Consider the following 20,212-nt stretch of genomic DNA (forward strand, 5'->3'; position numbering starts at 1 on the left):
CGCGATGCCGCGGTCCCCCGCAGCCTCCTCCTCCTCCTCCTCCTCTTCCTCCTCTTCCTCCGGCCACCCGCGGCCGCCCCGCGCCCCCTCCGCCGGCCCTTGCCTGCCGCTCCGCAGCCTCCCGGGGTGCGGGCTCCGTGAAAACCGCGCACGGTCCCGCTCCTGCCGCCGCCGCCCCGCTCGCTGCCGGCGCGGGGAGGAGGAGGAGGAGGAGGAGGAGGAGGAGGAGGAGGAAGGAGGGGGATGCGCGTGTGTGTGCGGGGGAGCGGCGGGAGCGCGCAACCCGCGCGCGGCTGCGCGGGCATTGCGCGGGAACTGCGCGGGGGGGGGGGGCGTGTGCGCGCTCGCCCCTCGCTGCTGGGGGAGCCGGAGGGGCTGGGTTGGGAGGAGGAGGAGGAGGAGGGGGAAGGGGAAGAGGAGGAGGAGGAGGAGGAGGAGGGGGAGTCGGTGTGTGGTGCACGCCGCGCTCCCAGCACAAAAGCCCAGGGAAAGAAACTCTTGGAAAGCTGGGAGCGAACGGTGGGGCCGGGCAGGAGCAGGTCGAACCGTCCGGGTCTGTTCGTCTCCACTGGATAAATTTTGCAACTGCGAAGGAATTAAATCCGATTTTCTTCTTATTGTTTTTGTTTGGTTTTTTTTTTTTTTTTCAATTATTTTTTTTTTCCTTTTCCCACCCCCTACCCCCAGGATTTTTTTCTTCTTTTTTTTCTTTTTGAGAGCGAGAGGGAAGGCAGAGCCGCGCTTCTTCTCCCCCCTCTTTTCACGCTCTCGATCTTTTTATTTTTATTTTTGTTTCCCTTGGGGTAGAGGTGCACGCGAGGAAAAAAAAAAAAAAAAAAAAAAGTAAAGGACTATGTTTGCTTCGTGGCTGACTTTCGCCGTGCTCTGGGGAACTTTCTGTGCAGGTAAGAGCCTTTCGGCGTGTTTACCTCCCGCTCGGGCTCTCGGTCGTGTCTCCAAATGCAGAATTGAATGGGCCGTGCGGTTATTTGCAGCCACCCTCCAGCACCCTCTGGAGCAGAGCAGAGCACCCGAGCTGGGGAATCCCCCCACCGCTGCATCGGCTTCTTTTACTTTATTATTATTATTGTTATTATTTTCATTTTCTTTTCACTCCCTCGCCCTCTCTCTCCGTTTTCTCTCTGCTCGCAGGACGAATCTTCCCGTGCTGCTTTTTGTTCCCTCCAGGCAGCCTGTGGGAATTCATGGCAATGTAAACACGGCGCGATCTCGAGGAAACTTTGCAAAAATGGGCATTTACTTCTGGGCGGGGGGCGTGGGGGAGAAGCCGAGGAGGCTGCGGAGGAGGAGGGGGGACAAGCCGGGAGCAGGGGAGGAGAGCCGGGCTCGCTCCGGAGCGGTGCGGGCTCTCCCAGGTAGTGGCCATGTGTGCGCTCCGCTCTGCCGGGCTGCGGTTGTGTAACTCGGGGGGATCCGGGGGTCCCCCCTTCCTCCCCAAAGGGACCCCCCAGCTCCCCATCAGCCCCCCGGGACTTTGCGGACCCGTAGGGGTTAGCACGGAACGAGCCTCTTGGGGCTGGCTGATCCGCGGGGAGCCGGGAGAAAGTTGGGAAAAAGGGTGTGTGTGCGGCAGGGGGTGCCTGGGGAGCATCCCTCCGGAGGAGGCTGCTGCGGCGGAGGGGAGTGTTTATTTTGTAGCCTCTTCATTCCGCTTATGGGCTACAAACTTCATCTCCAACCTGCGGGGTGCGCGTCGTGCCGAGGGACGCGGGTGAAGTTCGCCCAAAGCCCGGGCGGAGCTGGAGGGGCACCCGGGGAGGGGTCTCCATGGGCTGCCCCATCCCGGGAAGGGTCAGACCCTCCGGGCTGCCCCCCAGCCCTGAAAACGCGGGCACGCTGGAAACCCCCGCGCTCCCCACTTTCCCTCCTTGTTTTAATTATTGTTTATATTATTGTTATTATTTTCCCTTTTTTTTTTTTTTTTTTTTTTTTTTTTTTTTTTTTTAAATCATCGCTGCATTTTCCTCAGGAGAAAGCGGTGCGGCAGCAATTTCGCCTCCTCCCCTCCTGCCTGGTCACCAAGACCCCCTCGGGGCTGAGCCCGCAGCCCCCCGCCCCGGCGCTGGGCAGTGACTTGTTCCGTCCCCTCCATCTCCGGGGGACCCGGGGGTGCTCTTTGTGCCGGGGGTTCCGGGGGCAGCGGTGCCGCAGCCGTGCCCGCTCCGCGATGGGCAGCGGGGGGATCCCGGCTGCTTTGCCATCACCCACGGCACCACGAGTGGGGGCCGGGGTGTTCCCCGCGTGTCCGTGCCCGTGCCCGTGTCCCCCGCCCCGGGAAGGCGCTGCCCGGCGGGGGGAGCCGGCCCCGGGGCGCTCCTGCAGCCGGGCTTCCTTTGTTCCGAGTGCCCATTAAATATGCGCTGCCACCGCCTGCCTCTGCCATTACCCGCCGTGCCAGCGCTTCATTATTTTTTAAGTCACACCGAAAGTGCTTGCGATTGGCGATAAAAGGGGAGCGGACAATAAAAATGAAAAAAAATAATGAATTAATGTCTTAGCGAGCAAAGCCAGCTCCGGCGTTTTTTTTATCTGATGGCTGGGACACTTGTACGCAGCTTTGTTTCCGTGTGTTGGGAAGGGGGGTGTGCGGGTTTGTATTTACATAGCAGTGCTGAGGAGAGCAGGTATTTTGGAAGGAGCAGGGGGGTGTGGGGGGCAGTGTGTGTGCCAGCAGCATTCCTGGTGCTCGCCGTTGCTATCATCACAACAGCTCTCCTGGCTGGAAAATTCTATTATGTGCATAAAGGAGATTTATGGTCAATGTATTTTCTTTCCATATATCTTGGAATCCTTTTATCTCGGGTGATTCAATAAAAGAGATGGCTTCCGGATTTTTTTGGTTTTGTTTTGGGTATGGCGTTGGGTTTTTGTTTGGTTTGGTTTTGGTATTTAACCTGATCCTATGGTTCTGTGCACACAGTGACTGAAATCTAAGTTGAAGGAAAAAAAGCAATTGCTTTTTAAAAAAAAGCACCCTGAAAGCTTCTTAAATGTATCATGTTATGAAAAAGATAATCTGACAGGGCATACCTATGCTGAATTTTTCCTCCTCCCCTGAAAATACAATAAAGAAACCCCAGAAAATGAATATAATTCTGTTTATTTGGAAAGGTCCTCTTGAATCACTAAATCAGTGCATTAACCATTCTGTAAATCCCTCCCTCTCTTTTAAAGCCTTTCTGCCTTTCTTGTGATATTTATGAGTATTTATCAACGTGATCTTCATTGTCCAGTTTTTCCTAAAGCTGTTCAGTAAAAAAAAAAAAACAAAAAACAAAAAAATGCCAACAAATAAAAGAAAGGAAAACAAGCTGAGGTACCCAAAGTTGGAATGTGTTGCTGGGATTCAGAGCACTGGGCTTTGCTCAAAGTCTGTCTTTTGTGTGTGTACATGTCAGGGCTCTGTGAAAGTGGTGGGCTTTTCGAAAATTGCTTGACCTCCATTGTTGATGTTTCTCATCTCTACCTTGGCTGGCTGTAACAAAGCAAGCACGGGCTGCTGTTCTTAAAAAAAAATAATAATAAATCTGTTATGCTTAATTTTTTTGGAATACTGAGGATTCATTGAGGAAAACATTATGTTTATTTTTAGCCCTTTGTTTGCAAATTCTCTGCAGCCCAAATGTTCAGAAATCATGTTTTAATCGATGAGCTTGAGAAAATACAGAAGGTGTAAAAAGATTTGTCTTGCAGAATGCATTGCTAACATGTTTTCCAAGCCATTACATTACTTTTATTTGGGTGCAAGTTTAAGTAATGCCATGCAGCAATGAACTGTGCTGCAAATGGATCTGGTCTCCTCTTTCACTGTCTTGTGTTTATCCTCTTGTGCTTGAGAAAGGGAATAAAACTGGCTTCATTAGCTTGCTAATTAAACACAATGAAGTGCGTGGCCCAAGGTTAATGGCAATGGCCTTTAAAAACACAAAACTCTTGAACAGGTGTTTAGGATATGTATTTTTTTTTAATCTGCTATCAAATCTAGATAATTATACCACCGAGATAACCACTGTCAGAGTTCTGTGGAGAAGTAAATGCTGGGTTAGAGGTGCCGCTGATCAGTGTATTATTTTTAGTGGCATTATTTATAAACACCTCTGCAGGTTCTGCACAACCTGTGGTTTAGTAGCTCCCCTCTTCTCCCCCTTTCCATTTCAAAGCATCTCCTGCATCTTCTCTTTGCTTCCTGTGGACCAAGCAGAATTAAAAATCCTGTGTCCCTGGAGCAGAGTGAGGGTCTCACCTGAGCCTGGGGAGTTAACCAAAGTATTCACACGCCGAAATTTCTGCCCTTGCTGGTGCCTTTGAGCAGCCCGTGCTGGGTGTGATGGGAGAAGCAGCCAGTTAGAGCAGAGGGCTGCACTGGAGCTGTCAGCAGCCTCCTGTCCACCCTGCTCTCCATCAGCTCCAACGCGCTTGTCAGGCGTTTTGTGCTCCGTGTGACGCAACAGTTGTGGACCTCCCCTGCTGACACTGAATAGATGGTAGAGTCAAAAGAAGCAGGCCAGCCTCACTGCTTTTTCCTCCCCTCCCGCCCCCCCCTTTTTTTTTCTTTTCTTTTCTATGTTGTTGTTGTTTTCGTTCTCTATCCCTCCCACCATTTTCCCCCTTCCCCAGGCACACACTCCTTGCTTGGCAGATCAGCCTAGGAGGGTTCCCTGGCTTCTCCAGTTCTGGGGAGCAGGACCAGTGCACAGGCTGAGGTGGAAGAGGGCATCTTTTGGAATGTTGGTAATGGGATGATGAGACCAGCTCAGGAATCCTGCTGCTGTGCTTTGCATCGTGCCTGTCCATGGGGTGGCTCCTCCTGCAGAAATGTTGCAGGAACCAAGGGATGCTTATCTTTATTTATCAAGGGTGAAGGAGGTGGGTGGCAGAGATTTTTTGAGGCTGGGCATCTGTCAGGGGTGTGTTTCTGTGCTCTGCCCAAAGGCAAAGTTGCCTGTTCCTAGAAAGCCATGACACCTTTAAAATAAAATAAAATAGAAGTCGAAGTTACTTCATGTTTGGGGCCTTGTAGCAGAAGGTGGTTTGGCTGTCATGTTCCAGGACCTGCTTTTAGAAACATTTCTAAAATTTAGTGTTAAAAGTAGTTGACCTTGTGGTGCTGCGCTAGAATAGTCAGAATTTAATGGGATTTTAGGAGCGCAGGATCTTTCAAGCCCCATGAAATGTAACACCTTTCTATCAAGAACACTGAGGACAGTGATCTAAAAGTTGTGAAAGTGTCTTTAATAACCCTCTGCTTCTGGCTCTGCAGGGCCCAGGCAAGGAGAGACCCTGATGCTCCTTATGGCACTTGCAGCCCTTGCCTGTGTCCAGCCCTGCCACTGGCACTGGAGAAGTGTGGCTGTAATTTGGGAAGGGTGCAGGCAGGGGAGAGAACCTGCAGCTCAGTGATGATCTGGACCCACATGAAAGCCCTGATGGGGTCTCATGGAGAAGTGCTTGGGAGGTCAGGGTTGGTCAGTGCCTGCTGCAGAGTTGGCATTTTTTTGCTGCTGGGCTGGAGGGGTGGTGTCACAGGGCAGGTGGCTGAGTTTGCCAGGTGCCTGGGTGTGCACTGAGGTGTGCAGTGAGATGTGCAGTGAGATGTGCACTGGGATATCCACTGAGATGTGCACTGGGATATCCACTGAGATGTGCACTGAGGTGCTGTGCCTTGGCACCGCAGCAGCACCCGGGCTCCAGCGCTCTCCCTGCAACAAAACCTTGTGGGAACTTGGGAAATGGGAACTGCAGAGTGTAATCTCTGCTTTAAAGAGGTGTTGTCTTTCTCTTTTATCCCTCCTTGGCCTTTGATTTTAAAGCTAGCAGGGGAGGCCAATAGCACTGCCTGGATCTGAATTATTCAGTGTAGCACTTGGCATTCTGCACCCTGTTCCCACTTAAGCTCTTTTTCGCCTGTTCCTTCATGTGGAGATTTTCACATCAGTGAAATTGGATGTGTTTAAGAGAGGTGTTTGTGGCCGAAGTGTTCACCAGTATAAGCTCTGCTCTTCCCTTTCCCCTCCATTAACCATTGAGGATCAGCTAATGTCTAATCTCTTCTCTTCATTATTATTTCATTCTGAAATAATTTCGTATCTCATTAGTCATTTGTTCCTTTAAGGTATATTAGAAAAATATACATCACTCCCCCCTAGTCTTCTTTGTAAGGTTTCTTGGAGCCACTGAAGTCAGAGGGGCAAAGAAGTAAATTAAAGATGAAACTGGCTGTGTTCTGCAGACCCAGCACATTTTATGCTTAGATTTGAATATAACTATTGGTCTTTTTCACCAGTTTCATGTTCTTTTCTCTCTGTCATCTTCCTCCTTTGCTGCACTATAGCTTCAATTCAAACTAAAAGTTAAGAGCATCAATTTTCAGTGTACAGTGTAAAATAATAATATGCTTCCATCCAGCATACAAGTGCCTCTTATTTTGCCAGTATTTGAGTCTTTTACTCTGATTAAGTTATTGCATGTGGCATTGATCCATCATGCTGCTTAAGAAAAAAATCTGTTGCTGGTGTCTAGGTGCCTCAGAAAAATACAGCTCCTCTTTTTGCAAAGTGCTGTTTGTGTAGAGAGAAGGTCCCTGCCCCAAAAACCCTGAGCAGAGGGGCCAAGAGGGAGAAAATTCTGTCTGCAGGTGCTCCTTGCTGCATCATGAAGTGGCTCAGCCAAGGTCACACTGAATATTTTGTACCTGTACTGAAAGAATGATCTGCCTGAAGAAATGTTTCTGTATGGGCTAAAATCAGATTTCAACCTGAGTGTGCTCTGTCCACTTTATGTGATTTTTGAATTTCTTCCCTTCTGATGGCTGTGCTGGAGGTGCTTGGTGTATTTTAGTCTTGGAAAGATCCTTTTCTCTTAGGTTGGGCTGCTTGCAGGCAGGGACCAGCTCACACATACAGGTGTGCAAAAAGAAATCCAGAGGAAGGAGCAGCCTGTTTGTGCCTGGCTGCAGGAAGATGTGAGTGACCTGTTTCTCATCAATAATTCCATGATTTCCACCTTGGTGTGTCGTTTCACCACAGATTCTGTTTCTGGCTTTGGGGGAGCTCTGCTCAGAGGATTCACAGTCCTGGCTGCAGAGCAGGAGGCAGCCTGGGACTGGAGCTCCCTTTTTTATCCTCATGAGTGGTTTGGGTGTATTAAGGAGCTGAAATCAACCTTTGAAAATGTTTTATGGAAGTGAAACTTGTATATCTGGATGTTTAATCTGGGAACAAAACAAAAATTTACCAGTTATTCGCTGGTGGGAGTGACCTCTCTGGGATTTTGGAAGTCAGTGGCAAGGCAAGGACATTGCCCCCCATTGCTGGGTCCCTACTCTGACCTCTGCATCATCCCTTTTTGTCCACCTGGAATGAAATTTGCTGGAAAAAATAGAATGTTCTGGTAATTTTATTAAACCAGAGGTGTATTTTTTTCTCCTGTCTCATAGTAATAGTGTATGAGTGCTTCCTCTTTACATAAAGAGAATAAAACACGTGAGAAGATGCAGTGCTTTACAACCTGAGCTCCATTAATTTTCACTGAAGTGGATACTCATGCAAATTTAGACGTGGATTTTGAACTGGACACTTTATGTCTAATATGTATCTTTGTGTGACAAAGGGAGAAGAAAAAGGTGCTGCTGGGAGCAGAAGGGCTGAGCTAATCCTCCTCCAGCAAAGCTGGAAATGGAATGTATTGCTGTCAGTTTTATAGAGAAATAAACAAAACCTGGGGGAAATGAGTGTGTCTGCACTTTCCAGACCTAGCCCAAATCCCAGACCTGTGCCAAACCAGTCCCAAACCACAGCAGCAAAGGTTGTCATTTTAAAAATTCCATAGTAGCTACCACTGCAGGGTCTTAGGTGCTGTGACTGACTCTGCCTTTTTAAAAAATTATTTGTCTATTTAAAGCTTTTTCCCATTATAGAACTTGTTTTCCTAATGGTAGCAGAACTTGAAATTTTCTGTGTGGTGCCAGTAGTGCTAATGTAATGCTTCTTCCTAATTTATTTCTCTAAGGTGTGAGATGATAAGCCTTTGAGTGGATGAGAGGGATAAAGTTAGCTGCATTTGTGCCTGATCTATCAAGTGGTCAATCTAGGTCACTAACTGCTCTTTTCTTCGACATTTAGCTATTTTAAAGTGCCTTGTGTAATGGGTGCAACTTCTAAAATTTGGCTTTTAGGAATATTTTGCTTATACATAATTTACCTCTGCTGACTGCTTTGAATTCCTGGGGAGGGAGGAATGTGACCATGGGTCTGAAGTGAAGAAAGTTGTCTCCTTTTTGTGACTTTTTAAAAGTATTTCAGAAAATGAGAATATTTCAGGGTTTTTAAGCCCTTTTAGTGCTGTTCTTATGTTTTGCAGTCCCTGGATTATCTCTGAGGGCTGGTGGCTGTTCTGCAGCTTGGCTGAGCTGTCTGAAACCCCTCCCTCCAGTTGCTCTGTTTGCTCCTGATTCTTTCCTCTCCTGGGAAAAGAGGGCATTTGAGCTTTGCACAGTTGATGTCCAGGCCTTTCTCTGAGGCAGCAAGCTGAGCTTTACAATGGGAAAGTTGTGAGGAGGCTTTGCACTGGTCTTGGAAGAAAAGAAAGCCAGTGAGCTCTGTAGGTGCCCAAATGTGAGAAGGCATTGGCTTTGCTTCAGACCTGTGCAGTGCATGGATTTGCAGGAGTCCCTGAACTCAGCAGAGAAAACTGCAGTTGGCTTGGGATGCTCAGCAAAGTGCAGATTTGTGGTTATCCTGCTGGTAACTTTGTCCTCACTCTTGGGACAACCAAGCCATGGCAATGTGACCTTCAAGCTCCCAGCTCTCTTCTTTCTCCAATCTTGTTTTGGGATTTTTTTCCTTCAGTATGGCAACAGGAACAGTGGGATTTGTATGGCTGTTTTAGTTCCTGAGAGTAATTAATGGGTTAAGAATGCAAATTTTCCTGTATATCTGCAGGCTGAGAAATTCAGTTGTCCTTGGGTTTTTGTGGTGAGAGTATCCAGTTACAGCCCAGCAGCAGCTATTGGGTGCACAGAAGTTTGAATTCATAATCCTTTGCTCTCACATGCACCCACAGCTTATCAGGCACTTTTAGTTTTATAGGAAAGATTCTGTTTAAGCACATTCTTACACCTGGAGTAAGGCATTTTTCCAAATATGTACTGCAGTTGTGCTGGAAAACACTCACCTGGTTTTGAGGTTTTGTGGTGGGCAATGGGCACTGGTGCTGAAACACCTGGAACAGTTCTTTGCTATGAAATTCCTTTTAATGTAAGGAGCCTGGGATGCAGATAAAGCTTAGCACAGCCTGAAGCAGGATGGGGCATTTTGATGCTTGGTGCTGCCTTACTGGATGCTGGCTCTGGCTGCTGCCAGGGCTGTGTGGATCTGAGTGCCCTGGTCTGGTGAGGATTCTGGAGCTGTGGCATCACCACCTCAGCATGAGCCTCAGGTGGGGGTGCTGCCCTGGGGTGTGCCCTGCCACTGAGCTGTCTCATCCCTGCTCCTGGGCTTCCTCTGAAATATTTCAAAGACTCAAGTTAAAAAAAAAACAAAAAAAAAACAAAAAAAAACATAAACCAAAACATAAAATCCAACTTCCTTACCCCAAAAAGCAAAACTCAGAGAAACCCAAAAATTCCAACAACCCAATAGAAAAAGGCAACAACCCAAAACTCGTGGAGATGGATGTTTTGACCTGATTCCTGTTGTTTTACTGTCACAGGCTCTTCCTCAGGCTCCTGGAGCATCTTTGCAGAGTGAAATGAAGCTGGGCCCTGTGGAAGGGCTCAGTAAGAGCAGGAAATTCCTGTGTAGGTGTTAATCACCTTTTACAGCGTTTGAAACAAGACAGTGGCACTCCAGTCCCCATTTCCAGACTTCTTTGGGGATGTGATGAAGACCAGCAATGCCTGATGGAGCCTTCTGATGAGCACACTGGCTGTGCCTGGTGCTTCCTCTCATGGGTACAGCTTGGTGGCACGAAGCTCATCCAGCCTGAATTTTGCTGGATGTGAAAAAGAAGAAAAGGAAAGGAAAAAGCCCCACTCACTGAATGTGCTGTCCCCAGGCTGTTATCTCCTGATGCCCTGACATTCTGCCTGGCTGGAGATTGGCTGCATGTGCCCGTTCCTGGAGGGTATTTTAACATTTATATTGTGCCTTAGATAACTATGGAAGTCTTTTACAGCTAATTTTTATTGCTAGAGAAAGTTTCCTCCAGATACATAGCTTCTGTTATCATCTAATGGGACACAGTGTTGCTAAAAGCAAACATGAGAAACTTTTTTTTTTTTTTTTTCTTAATTGGAAATAGAATTTCCTTTCCCATGCAATCGTGTATTATGTAGCAGCTAAGAGGAGACTCCAAGGTAACTGTGAGCCTCAGAGGTAAAGGAGATGCAAGTGTATCTGGCTGGGTAATTGTGTCTGTAGGCTCCTTCTCAATGAATCCCTGGTGAAAGAAGAGACCCCGAGTGAGGACCTGCCCTTCTCTTGCCCCCCAGGATTACCCCATTGACATCCCTGATGCTTTTTGTGCATGGAAATGATTTTGAACGAGCTAACATGCACGGCTTTGAAGTGTGGCACAACAAAATAAAGTTGGCTAAAAATAGGTCTGAATATGAAAGACAGGCAAGAACTGGGGGAGGGGGGAGCCAAGAGTCGTTTTACAGGCATTGTTGATAGAATTTCAGGGTCCCAAGAAGGGAAGATGAATGTCTTTCTGTTGCAGGAACAGCTGCTCTCTGTCCATCGGGATCCAGTGTTTGCCCATCCAACTCATAATAATTAAACAAAAGAGTTATTTCATAGCAGCCTTGGTGGAGGATTTATGTTGGAATTTTATCTTTTTCCATTTATGCTTTTCTTTGTCTAATTAAGAAAAATATAAAGTTAACCTCTCACCTGGGCTGGGGCTCACCCCTCATCTGATCCTCACAACTGAGGGGAAGCTCTCTGGGCACTCAGAGCCATATTAATTAAACAAACAAACAAACAAAAATCAGTAAGTTTCTCTAATGCACTTGTTCTTTGTGAGCTTTCCAGGGATTTTGTGTCCTGAATGTGGGATTCAGGTGTTCACACTCCCTGGTATGGCCATGCAATGCATTATACATATTTATTTTCTTTTCTTTTACTTTTTAGTGATTTCCAGCCCCCTTCCCATCTTGAGAGCTAGGAGGTCTCTTGTCTCAGAGTAGAGACACAAAGAAGTCTCAAATGCAAAGTGTTTTGGGAATGGATCTACTTTGTGGGACTTCATTCTGATGCACTGACCCTCCAAATCCCCTTGTGTGGGTCAGTTTTGGGGGCAGAGAGCTCCAGAGTTGAGGCAGAGCTTCACTCAGCACTTCTCATGAATTCAGCCACAACTTTCAGCACAATCTGGGGTCACAGCCTCCTCTTTGCAGAACTCTCCCACCACGTTCTGTCACCTCCCCCTGCCCCCACGGAGGCTTTCCAGAAGATTGCACCTGGAAATAGCTGGTTTGTCACTTCTTTTCATCACAGTGGCACAGCTTTTTTTAAAAGACATGCTGAAGCTACCATTCCTTGAAGGTCACAGGCTAGAATTTATCCAGTGCTGAAGCACCACAAGCAGCTTCCTGACATCCAGGGCTCCTAGCACAGGATCCTTTCCCACTTTTAATGGAATCCATGCCTCTGTGTAGCTGCCTTTTGAACCCTGCCTGTTCATTTAATACCATTTACCCCTCTCCAAAGGAGAGTAGGCCCAGTTGGATGGTAAGGTTAAAACCTGAGCTCTGCTATGTTTATATTAATAATTTCTACTGGTGAAATATGGATCTGAGACTTTGCTCATTCATTTAAACCTCATGGTTAATAGGCAGTAGTGGAAACCATGTACATGATTATTGCAGTGACTTGATTTCACATGCACTTCTTATCTGACTTCTGATTAAAAAAAAAAAAGAAAAAAAAAAAAAAAGAATTATATATAAAATTGATTTTGGGAGCCCTGTGAAGGAGAAGGAAACCATTTATTTCAACCCCCAAATTCCTCAGAGCTGTAGAAACATTGTCAAAGTAATTGTAGCCTTTTCAGGTTTTTTTTTCCTGTGTAAATTTCTTTCTGTGTAGTCTTGGAAAAGCTGCTCTGTTGATGGATGTCACCATTTTTTTTACTTGTGACAAATATCTCCCAAGGTATTGTTTGAGTGATGTAGAATTGGTTCATGTGTAAAATTCTAGCTTTTCATGAATACTTTATCATGAATATGTGCACGCCAGGTTCTTCTGGATTAAGGTGTTATACCTTTAGTGGTTTGCTGTGGGATATCATCTTAATCATTTTTGCTGTAATTTAATCATCATAATTAAAACTGAATTGTGGAAAGTAATTTGGGTCTGGAGAGCAGTGGGGTTTGTATTTGTAGTTTTTTTTTTTTTTTTGTCTAGTTAGATGATGGTAATGGTCTTGGCAAGGTTCTGCTAAAAATTAGCAGTGTATAAAAACTCATGTTGCCAAGTTAGTCCAGTATTTCTCCAGTTAATTGTGGCCTTGAAGGGTACAATATAAAAGGTCATCTTTGTTAGTGAACTACAGGCTTCTCCTGAGAGACAGAAATCCATGTCCTTATCAAGGATGAAATCTTGGCTCCCTGGTTACACAAGTGAGCTTTGCTATAATTTGGACATCATTAGGCTCTTTATTAAAGCAGAGGAACACTCTAATCAATCTTGGTGCTTTGCTTCCTTAAAGGTGCTTCTGGGTCTGAATTCCTGTTATGGCTTCCCTTTCTTTTCCTGCTCCATGAACCCCATGAAGGAGAAGGGTCTGAAAAATGACATGGAAAGAAAAGTTACTGGGTTCCTCTTTTTGGGATGTTTCTTTCCCAGAAAGTTAATGATTCTCATAACAAGGGTTGTGAGAAATGAGATATTCAACCTCCTCAAAGTAGGAGGAGACATTCTGGAAAGAGCAACCACTCAGTTTGGTTTGTGCTCTTAAACAATTGAAAAAAAAAAAAAAAAAAACATAAAACTCCACAAACCCAAAATTTATTAGTGGTTGGCATTACTTTTTCTTTAAATGCAAACAAAAGGGGTTTAATTGTTTTTTTGGTGGGAAAAAAACCCTTCTACCCAAGCCAGATTTCTGTTTCTGTGGCACATGGTCACGGGGCAGAACTGTGGGGGAAAGAAAGAGGTTTGCATTGTGTTTTATCCCATTTTTTGTGTTCTGGGATTTGTTTTCATTGGGATGTTGGCACTCCCAGGAACGTATTTTTGTGGCTCTGACTTGTGCATTGTAAAACACAGCCAACACTTGCCATTTCTTTGTTCCACTGCTGTTTCTTTAACCAGCAGATATTTTTCTAGTTGGAGAGATAAATGGATCTTTCCCAGTTACTGGCAGTTAGATCAGCTATAAAAGTTACATCTGTGCTTGGGCAGAGCTTCCTCCTCAAGGTTTTGGAGAGTCTGGGATTTGGTGGCTTCCATCACCTCTGTTTGGATGGATGATGTGACAAACACTGTGTAGTTCTGCAGTGCTCTGCTATGGCTCTGCTCAGATAATTATGCCTTTAAAAACAAGTAAAAACTGGAAAAGAGACTGTGTTGTGCTTGCAGATGGAGGAAGCTCTATCCAGGGATTTTGGGATCTAGCAAGTTCTTTTCAGGAGTCCTGCTCTCCCCTGAATCTGCTTACAGGGGCTCCCAGCCCCAGGCTGGTATCTGCTGGGCTGCTGAGGGGTGTTAGAAATGGGCTGTGCACCCCCTCATTTACAAATCCCTGACTGGTACTTCCCCAGTTCCTGCCTAATGGATAGATGTGCTCTTCAGGAGCTCTCCCCTGGACTCCCTGCTTCCTGCAAAAATTTACTCTTTGAGTAATTAGGAGAACTGAATGTTTCTGCTCTGGAGGGGTGAGCCTCCTCAGGCTGCGAGTTTTTAATGAAAACTTCAGGTTATGAATGTGCCATCATCTCATTACTGTTCCTTACTGTGTGGCATCCTGTTGGTCTGAGGTACTTTAACTGTCTCCAGCCTAAATTGAGTGCTGCTTTTGGTATTTATAAACTCCACAACTGCTAAACCAAGCCAAATCTCCAGTTTCAGCAATGGCAGCAGGGTTGAAGACAAGGAGTTGTCTCTAAGGAATACAGCCTATTACAGGTTGGGTATAAATCAACCTCTGACTTGTGGGTGTTGGGAGGAAAATTTCCTTGGGGACTAGTAATCCAGAATCAACCTCCTATAAATCTGCTTGGATCTTCTCCTGAAGCGTGTGGAGGTACTGGAGAGCTGATTATGGATGTAGACCATGGATTTGGGAGTGTGAAATACTGCTGCTCATCCCCTTCCATCACCAAGCTGGACAGACAGGTCTGAGGAGCAGATTGTTTTCAGTGTGGTAGAAGTCATGAGTTCATTGTTCTGCTCCCTCCCTCCCAGTAAAACCTTCAGACTTGGCTTTAGATATTGGGACTTGAAAGCAGACAGCAACAAATATAACGAGGTTGGTTTTGTTTTCTGGGGTTTCAGGTGCAAGAATCACATTAATCATGTTTTTGTGCTTTCCTGTATTTCTTTTCCCATTCCTTGAGGGCTGGAAAATATTTTTCTTAAAATGAAAAGCGGTGTTTTACATCTTCTAAATGACCCTGAGGGATGTAGCAGCAAAAATCCAGCTCCTCACAGGACAGTGAAAAATCCTGGGAAGGAAGAACAGGGCAGGAATAGGTGCCACCATATCTGCAGGGACAGGCTGGCTCTTGTCAGCTGCTTTCTTCAAACAAAGAGTGTTTTTGTTGTTTTAGGGTACCACCCTGTTGCCAGCAGCTGTCTTGGTCCTGCAGGTTCAGGCACCTCCTTGAAGGTGTTGGACTTGTCCCTGCCTCATTTTGGTCACCTTTTCATACCCATGTCCATCCTGGTTTGCTCAGTGCAATGTTTACAGGAGGTTTCTCCTAATGGGGAACATGGCCAGCAGCAAGTGATACATGAGCTTGGTTTGTGAGTCTTTATTAACCTTTTTCTTTTATCACCTCTTGTGCAACTTGCCTACTTCTCTCATTATTTGGGTTGTTTTGCTTTTTGTTTGTGTCCTCTCCAGCTTTCTTTCTCTTTACAAGAAGTCATCTGTTCCAGCTTCAGTAATTGTTTCCTCGCTTACCAGAACAAAAGCAGCTGAGCCTGGTGGATTTTTTTGCTTGTGTGTGTGCAGGGATTTTGCCAGGGTATTTTTGTGGACACTGCTGCTGAGCTCATCAGCAGTGCTGGGCAGGAAAGCCAGGCTCTGGTACAGATTAGATACCTTTACAGATTTTTATCTCCAGTTTGCAGGGAAGTCAATCTTCACAGTTCAGTAGAAAGAGGAGTGATGGGGGCTGTGGGCAGGGACCCCCTTGCAGCATCCCCATCATGGAGATCATCCTGCTGGGAAGGTCCTGTTGATCCTTCCGTGTTTGCAATGAACTCTTCCCTTCCCTTCCCCTCCCCAAGTGCCTGCTGCTCCTCACAGTTCTCCTTGAACTGGAGAAACCTGTCCCTGCTCTTCCCCAGTGAGGGTGAAATCCCCTCCACTGCCCAGAGCAGCTGTGGCTGCCCCATCCCTGGCAGTGTCCAAGGGCAGCTTGGAGCACCCTGGGATAGTGGAAGGTGTCCCTGCCCTTGGCAGGGCATTGGGATTTGATGACCTTTAAAGGTTCCTTTAAACCAAAACCATTTGGGGATTTCTGACTCACTCATTGGGGTTCTGGTGACAATTTGCAATTAGTCTGTTCTCCTTAAAACCATGTCTGATAAAAGCTTTTTATTTTTCTATCTCCCAAGTAGATGTTTGCAGGGGATGCTTGCAATGCTTTTTGCTTATTTCTTTTCCTGCTCCTTGTATTCCAAGAGCCCTGGAGGGGGAGCTGAGTCAAACCCTCTGGCTGGAGCATCCCCTGTCCTGGGCTCATCTCCTCTTCCCAGCAGGACCACGATTGCCACTTTTTTTTTTTTTTTTGCAGAGCCTTCTGTGATTAGATCCATTTTGGCTGCAATTTATAGACATTGCAGGGCCCTGTGGTGTGACACTCTTCCCTCCCCCCTCCCCTGGGTATCTGGGACACTGTTATCTGCTGCAGCTCTGTTGTTTGGAGGAGGATGAGCTGTCAGGAGTTAGATCCCAAGCAGGCAGCAGGTAGCTGGACTGAATTAAACTGGGAATGCCCTACTAACCCCCTTCTCCCTCCCCTCACATCTTTTTATCTGGACTGTAAATTAAATTATCGTTGTTGATGTGGCTTCAAAGAAGCAGCAAGAATGAATTGATGGGAGCTCCTGAGAGAGGTCTTCCACAAAAGCCTCCTCTTAGTAAAATGTTCTGGCATCTTTTTTCCTTTCTTCCCTAATTTTTTCAAAGTCAGAATGGAAATAATAATTCAGTGTTTCCAACTTTCATGATACATTTATAGAGGAATAAAAGTCCTATAAATGTCTGAAGTATTATCTCTTCTTGCAGGCTTCATTGTAAAAATATTTATTGAGGTTTCATGGGCTTAAAGTGTTGTGGTCAGCACCATGAATGTAATGGTTTTGTTTAGGTGCTTCTTCTTTAATGGCACTTAAAAAAAAAAAGCCCCAAAACCAAAACAAAGCAAGAAAACCCTCATAGCTTGTTTCACTGGCTTTCTGGTGTTTATTTACCACAGATGAACCTGAAAAGGAAAACCAGCAGTTCCTTTCTCTTGTCAGAGCTGATCTAGCACCAGAAAATAAGTGTTTAAAATAATACTACAGTTTAGTGGCATACAAAGTTTGTTTAAAAAGATAAGGCAGAAAAGGAATAGTTCTGTGAAGGATGTTTTTCTTTGCTTTGTTGTTTGGTAGGGGTTTTTTGGGGGGAGGAGGAAATGTTGGTTTTTGTTTGTGTTTTTGCTTGGTTGGTTTTGTTTGGATTATCACAGCTTTGGAGCTTGAGAGGGTCCAGTTCCCAGGGAGGAGAAGGAAGGGGAACATGGGGCATTAACACGATTTAAAGAGGAAGGAGTGGAGTGAGTGGAGTGAGGGGAAGATTTGCAGGAAGAGAGACAAGGTTGGCCTGTCAGTGCTTCCATTATTTTTTGTTTGTCCTCTTCTGCCTCCGGATCTTGATATCACATGACTCAACGTTGATGGATGGAGCATTAACACTGATGGATGGAGCACTTCTCCTCCTGGGAAAGGCTGAGAGGGCTGGGATTGTTCAGCCTGGAAAGGAGAAGGACTTGGAGTGACCTTATGGTACCTCAAGGGGCTGCAGGAGAGCTGGAGAGGGACTTTGGGGAGGGCATGGAGGGATATGACAAGGGATAATGACTTTAAACTGAAAGAGGGGAAACTTAGATTAGATATTAGGAGCTAATTTTTTACTGTGAATGTGGTGATTCCCCTGCACAGGTTTCTCAGAGAAGCTGTGGTTTTGTGTGGATTCCATCCCTGGATGTGTTCAAGGCAGGCTGGATGTGATTTAGAGCAACCTGGTTTAGTGGAAGGGGTCTCTGCCCATGGCAGGGAAGCTGGAACTATATGATTTTTAAGATTAATTTTGACCCAAACTATTCTATGATTCTATTATTTAATGGTGTCTGCATCTCCTGCACATCTGTTTATCCCTCTGCTAAACCCTTCCTGTTGAAATGCTGGACAGTTTCCTGTTGAAATTTCCCCCCTTGGGGCTGGACTTGGGCACATGGGGGCAGGAAGGGGGTGGCACACTGGGGTGGGGACACCCCCTGCACAGGGGGCTCCTGCAGGCTCCCTGGGATGTGAATTAGTGATTATTAAGTCACAGGGAGCTGTTCCTGAGCATTCTCAGCACTGATGCCCCTTTGAATTTCTTCTGGAGATGCTGATGTTTCTTGTCAGATGTGTAGCTGAGACCACACATGGACAGTGGGGCATTTGTGGGTACCAGAGCAGACCTGGAAATCCCCAGTGTTCAGGAAATACAGGGGGAAAAAAGCAGCTTGAAAGTTATGTAAGAGTCCCAGGCTGATATCTTTTTATGAGATGTAGCTACCTGAATTTTTCTTACTATTTCCTTCTCTGTAAAGGCGTGAGGCTCAACCCTCTTGAGCTGTGGTGGCATTTAGCCAGGCCTGGATGCTGGGGCTGGAGCAGATCAGATTTTGGTGCAAGAGACAGACTTTCTGGAAGTGACTGATGAACTCATTCCCCTCATTTGTCAGTAAAAGTACAAACTTTGGAAATCTCTGCGTTGGCCAAGAAAAGACAAAACCCAGTTGTGGAGAGTTTCTGTAACAAGGATATTGCTCCAAAACACAGCAGTGGTTTTGTTTCTTTCCTCTCTCCAGAACACATTGCAACTTCTCCTCCTCAAGTGGTTGTGGGGGCTGACATAAATATTTTTCAAGTAAAAAAAATCATCTTTTCTGCAAAATACGAGGTCACTGTGTGTGTGTGCAAACCTCCCATCTGCAAAGGGAGTAACATAACCTGTGTCCTCCCAGGCTTCACCTCAGCTGATCTGCACCACATGTCCTTCAAGGTAAGCTGGGTAAGTGGCTCTCAGTCAGAGCAGGGAAGAGAAATCCCATTTGAGGCTGACCTGATGCCATCTGACATTTTGCTTATTTGGAAAGAGGAGGTTTGAAATGGAACTGGAGAGGCTGGTTCAGAGTTGCTTTAGACCCTCACAACATATTAATGTTCAGGTTGAATTACAGCTGTGTAAAATGAGGCTTTTTTCACTCTGTGGTGAAGATTTATTATTCTTCCATGGGTCTCCTAAGTTTGTTTGGGTCCTTGGCATGTTTGGTGCCTCACTTGGAGCATGTTGGGATGCTGCTCTGTACTTAAACTTGTGCATCCATTCTATCAAACAGAAACCTCCTTAATGATCCCTCTGCTTTTATGGATGATGTGGTGCATGTTCCCTTGTAAGTGGGACCAACAGATTCTTGCTCCCTTTTTAACCCTCTATTGTGGAGGAGCTGCAAATTTGCAGTGTGCTTCCAAGAGGAAGGAGAAACCAGTGCATCCTGCCTGTGCTCCAGCAGTCCCTCCCCTAGGAAACATTCAACCAGAGCTTACAGAAAATAAAGCATCTCTCCATACTGTAATATTTTTTTTTCAATGGAGTTTAGTATTTTTAAGCCTGGGTAGGGCTTTGCAACTGCTGCTCTGCTTGGTTTTTTTGGTCTTTGTGTAACAGCATTGGCTGTTTCTGTGACTTTGTGCCAGGGTGAGAGTTTATTGAGCCTGGCACCCAGCTTTGTGCCAGGTGAGGGTTTATTGAGCCTGCCAGCCAGCTTTGTGCCAGGGTGAGGGTTTCTTGAGCCTGGCACCCAGCTTTCCATGGCTGTACAGTTTGGATTGTGCCATCAGCAGGTAACAGATCAGGGCAGTCCCACCTTGGCATGGGAGCTGCTGTGTGCCCTTATTGCAGCTCCTGGTGCCTGGACTGGCAGAACAGGTGCAGGGATGTTTGAGGCAATGAAATGCCTGTCATTGGGAGCAGAAGTTGCTGAAAGATCATGTTTTTCTCAGTTTTCATTGGCACGTGTGGTGTCTCCAGGAGGAAAGGCAGCAACTTCTCAGTTCATTGCATTTCCCAAAATCCAGCAGCTTAGGGACACCCACACAGCCATCCCCACCCAGAGGGACACCAGAATGGGTCTGATGGGCACAGGATGGACACCAGGATGGGCCAAAGGGAATGTGCAGCTGGTGGGTTTGGGGAGCAGCAGGAAGGTGAAGGAGGTCTGGGCATTCTCAGGGGAGTCATTCCAGGGAATCCAGGAGCCTTGCATGCATTAGGATGGTGGCTCTCCCATACCCCTGCTTCCAGGCACTAGTGTGTACTTGGGAGAGGCAGTCAGGATTTTCCTTCTAAGAAATAACTGCTTTGAGTAAAAAATCCCTCTGTGGAAAAGCTGCTGCTGTCCTGGTAGAATCACATTTGGGAGTGCCATCTAATGTGAAATCACAGCTGAATCAAGATTAGCATCTTTCTTTTTTCTTTTTTTTTTTTTTTTTTTGTTTCATTTTCATTCCTAAAAATCATCCAGACATTTTCTCCTCTTTAAAAGCAGCAGTGCTCAAACCTCTCCAGCTGCTGTTACGAAATGAGTGAGTTATTCTAGCTAAATTGAGTAGATTGGACTGGAAACACTTCTGGAAATACTGTGCAGGTTGTGGACCAGCTGTTGGCAAAACCAGCCAGTATTTCATACACGTAGTGGGTCCCA

The 20,212-nt window shown here is 46.2% G+C and overlaps 1 protein-coding gene across 1 annotated transcript in view; it reads left to right on the top strand.

The window, feature by feature from the left end:
• Positions 1-405: 405 nt before the first annotated feature.
• ACVR2B (activin A receptor type 2B) overlaps positions 406-20,212 on the top strand; it is a 98,048-nt gene continuing 78,241 nt past the window's right edge. Inside the window, exon 1 of the mRNA XM_056485617.1 lies at positions 406-905. Within this exon, the coding sequence (XP_056341592.1) occupies positions 854-905 (52 nt within the window). The 5' untranslated portion in view covers positions 406-853. The remainder of the gene's footprint in view (positions 906-20,212) is intronic.

Source organism: Oenanthe melanoleuca, chromosome 2, assembly GCF_029582105.1.
Source record: "Oenanthe melanoleuca isolate GR-GAL-2019-014 chromosome 2, OMel1.0, whole genome shotgun sequence".
Classification (NCBI taxonomy): domain Eukaryota; kingdom Metazoa; phylum Chordata; class Aves; order Passeriformes; family Muscicapidae; genus Oenanthe; species Oenanthe melanoleuca.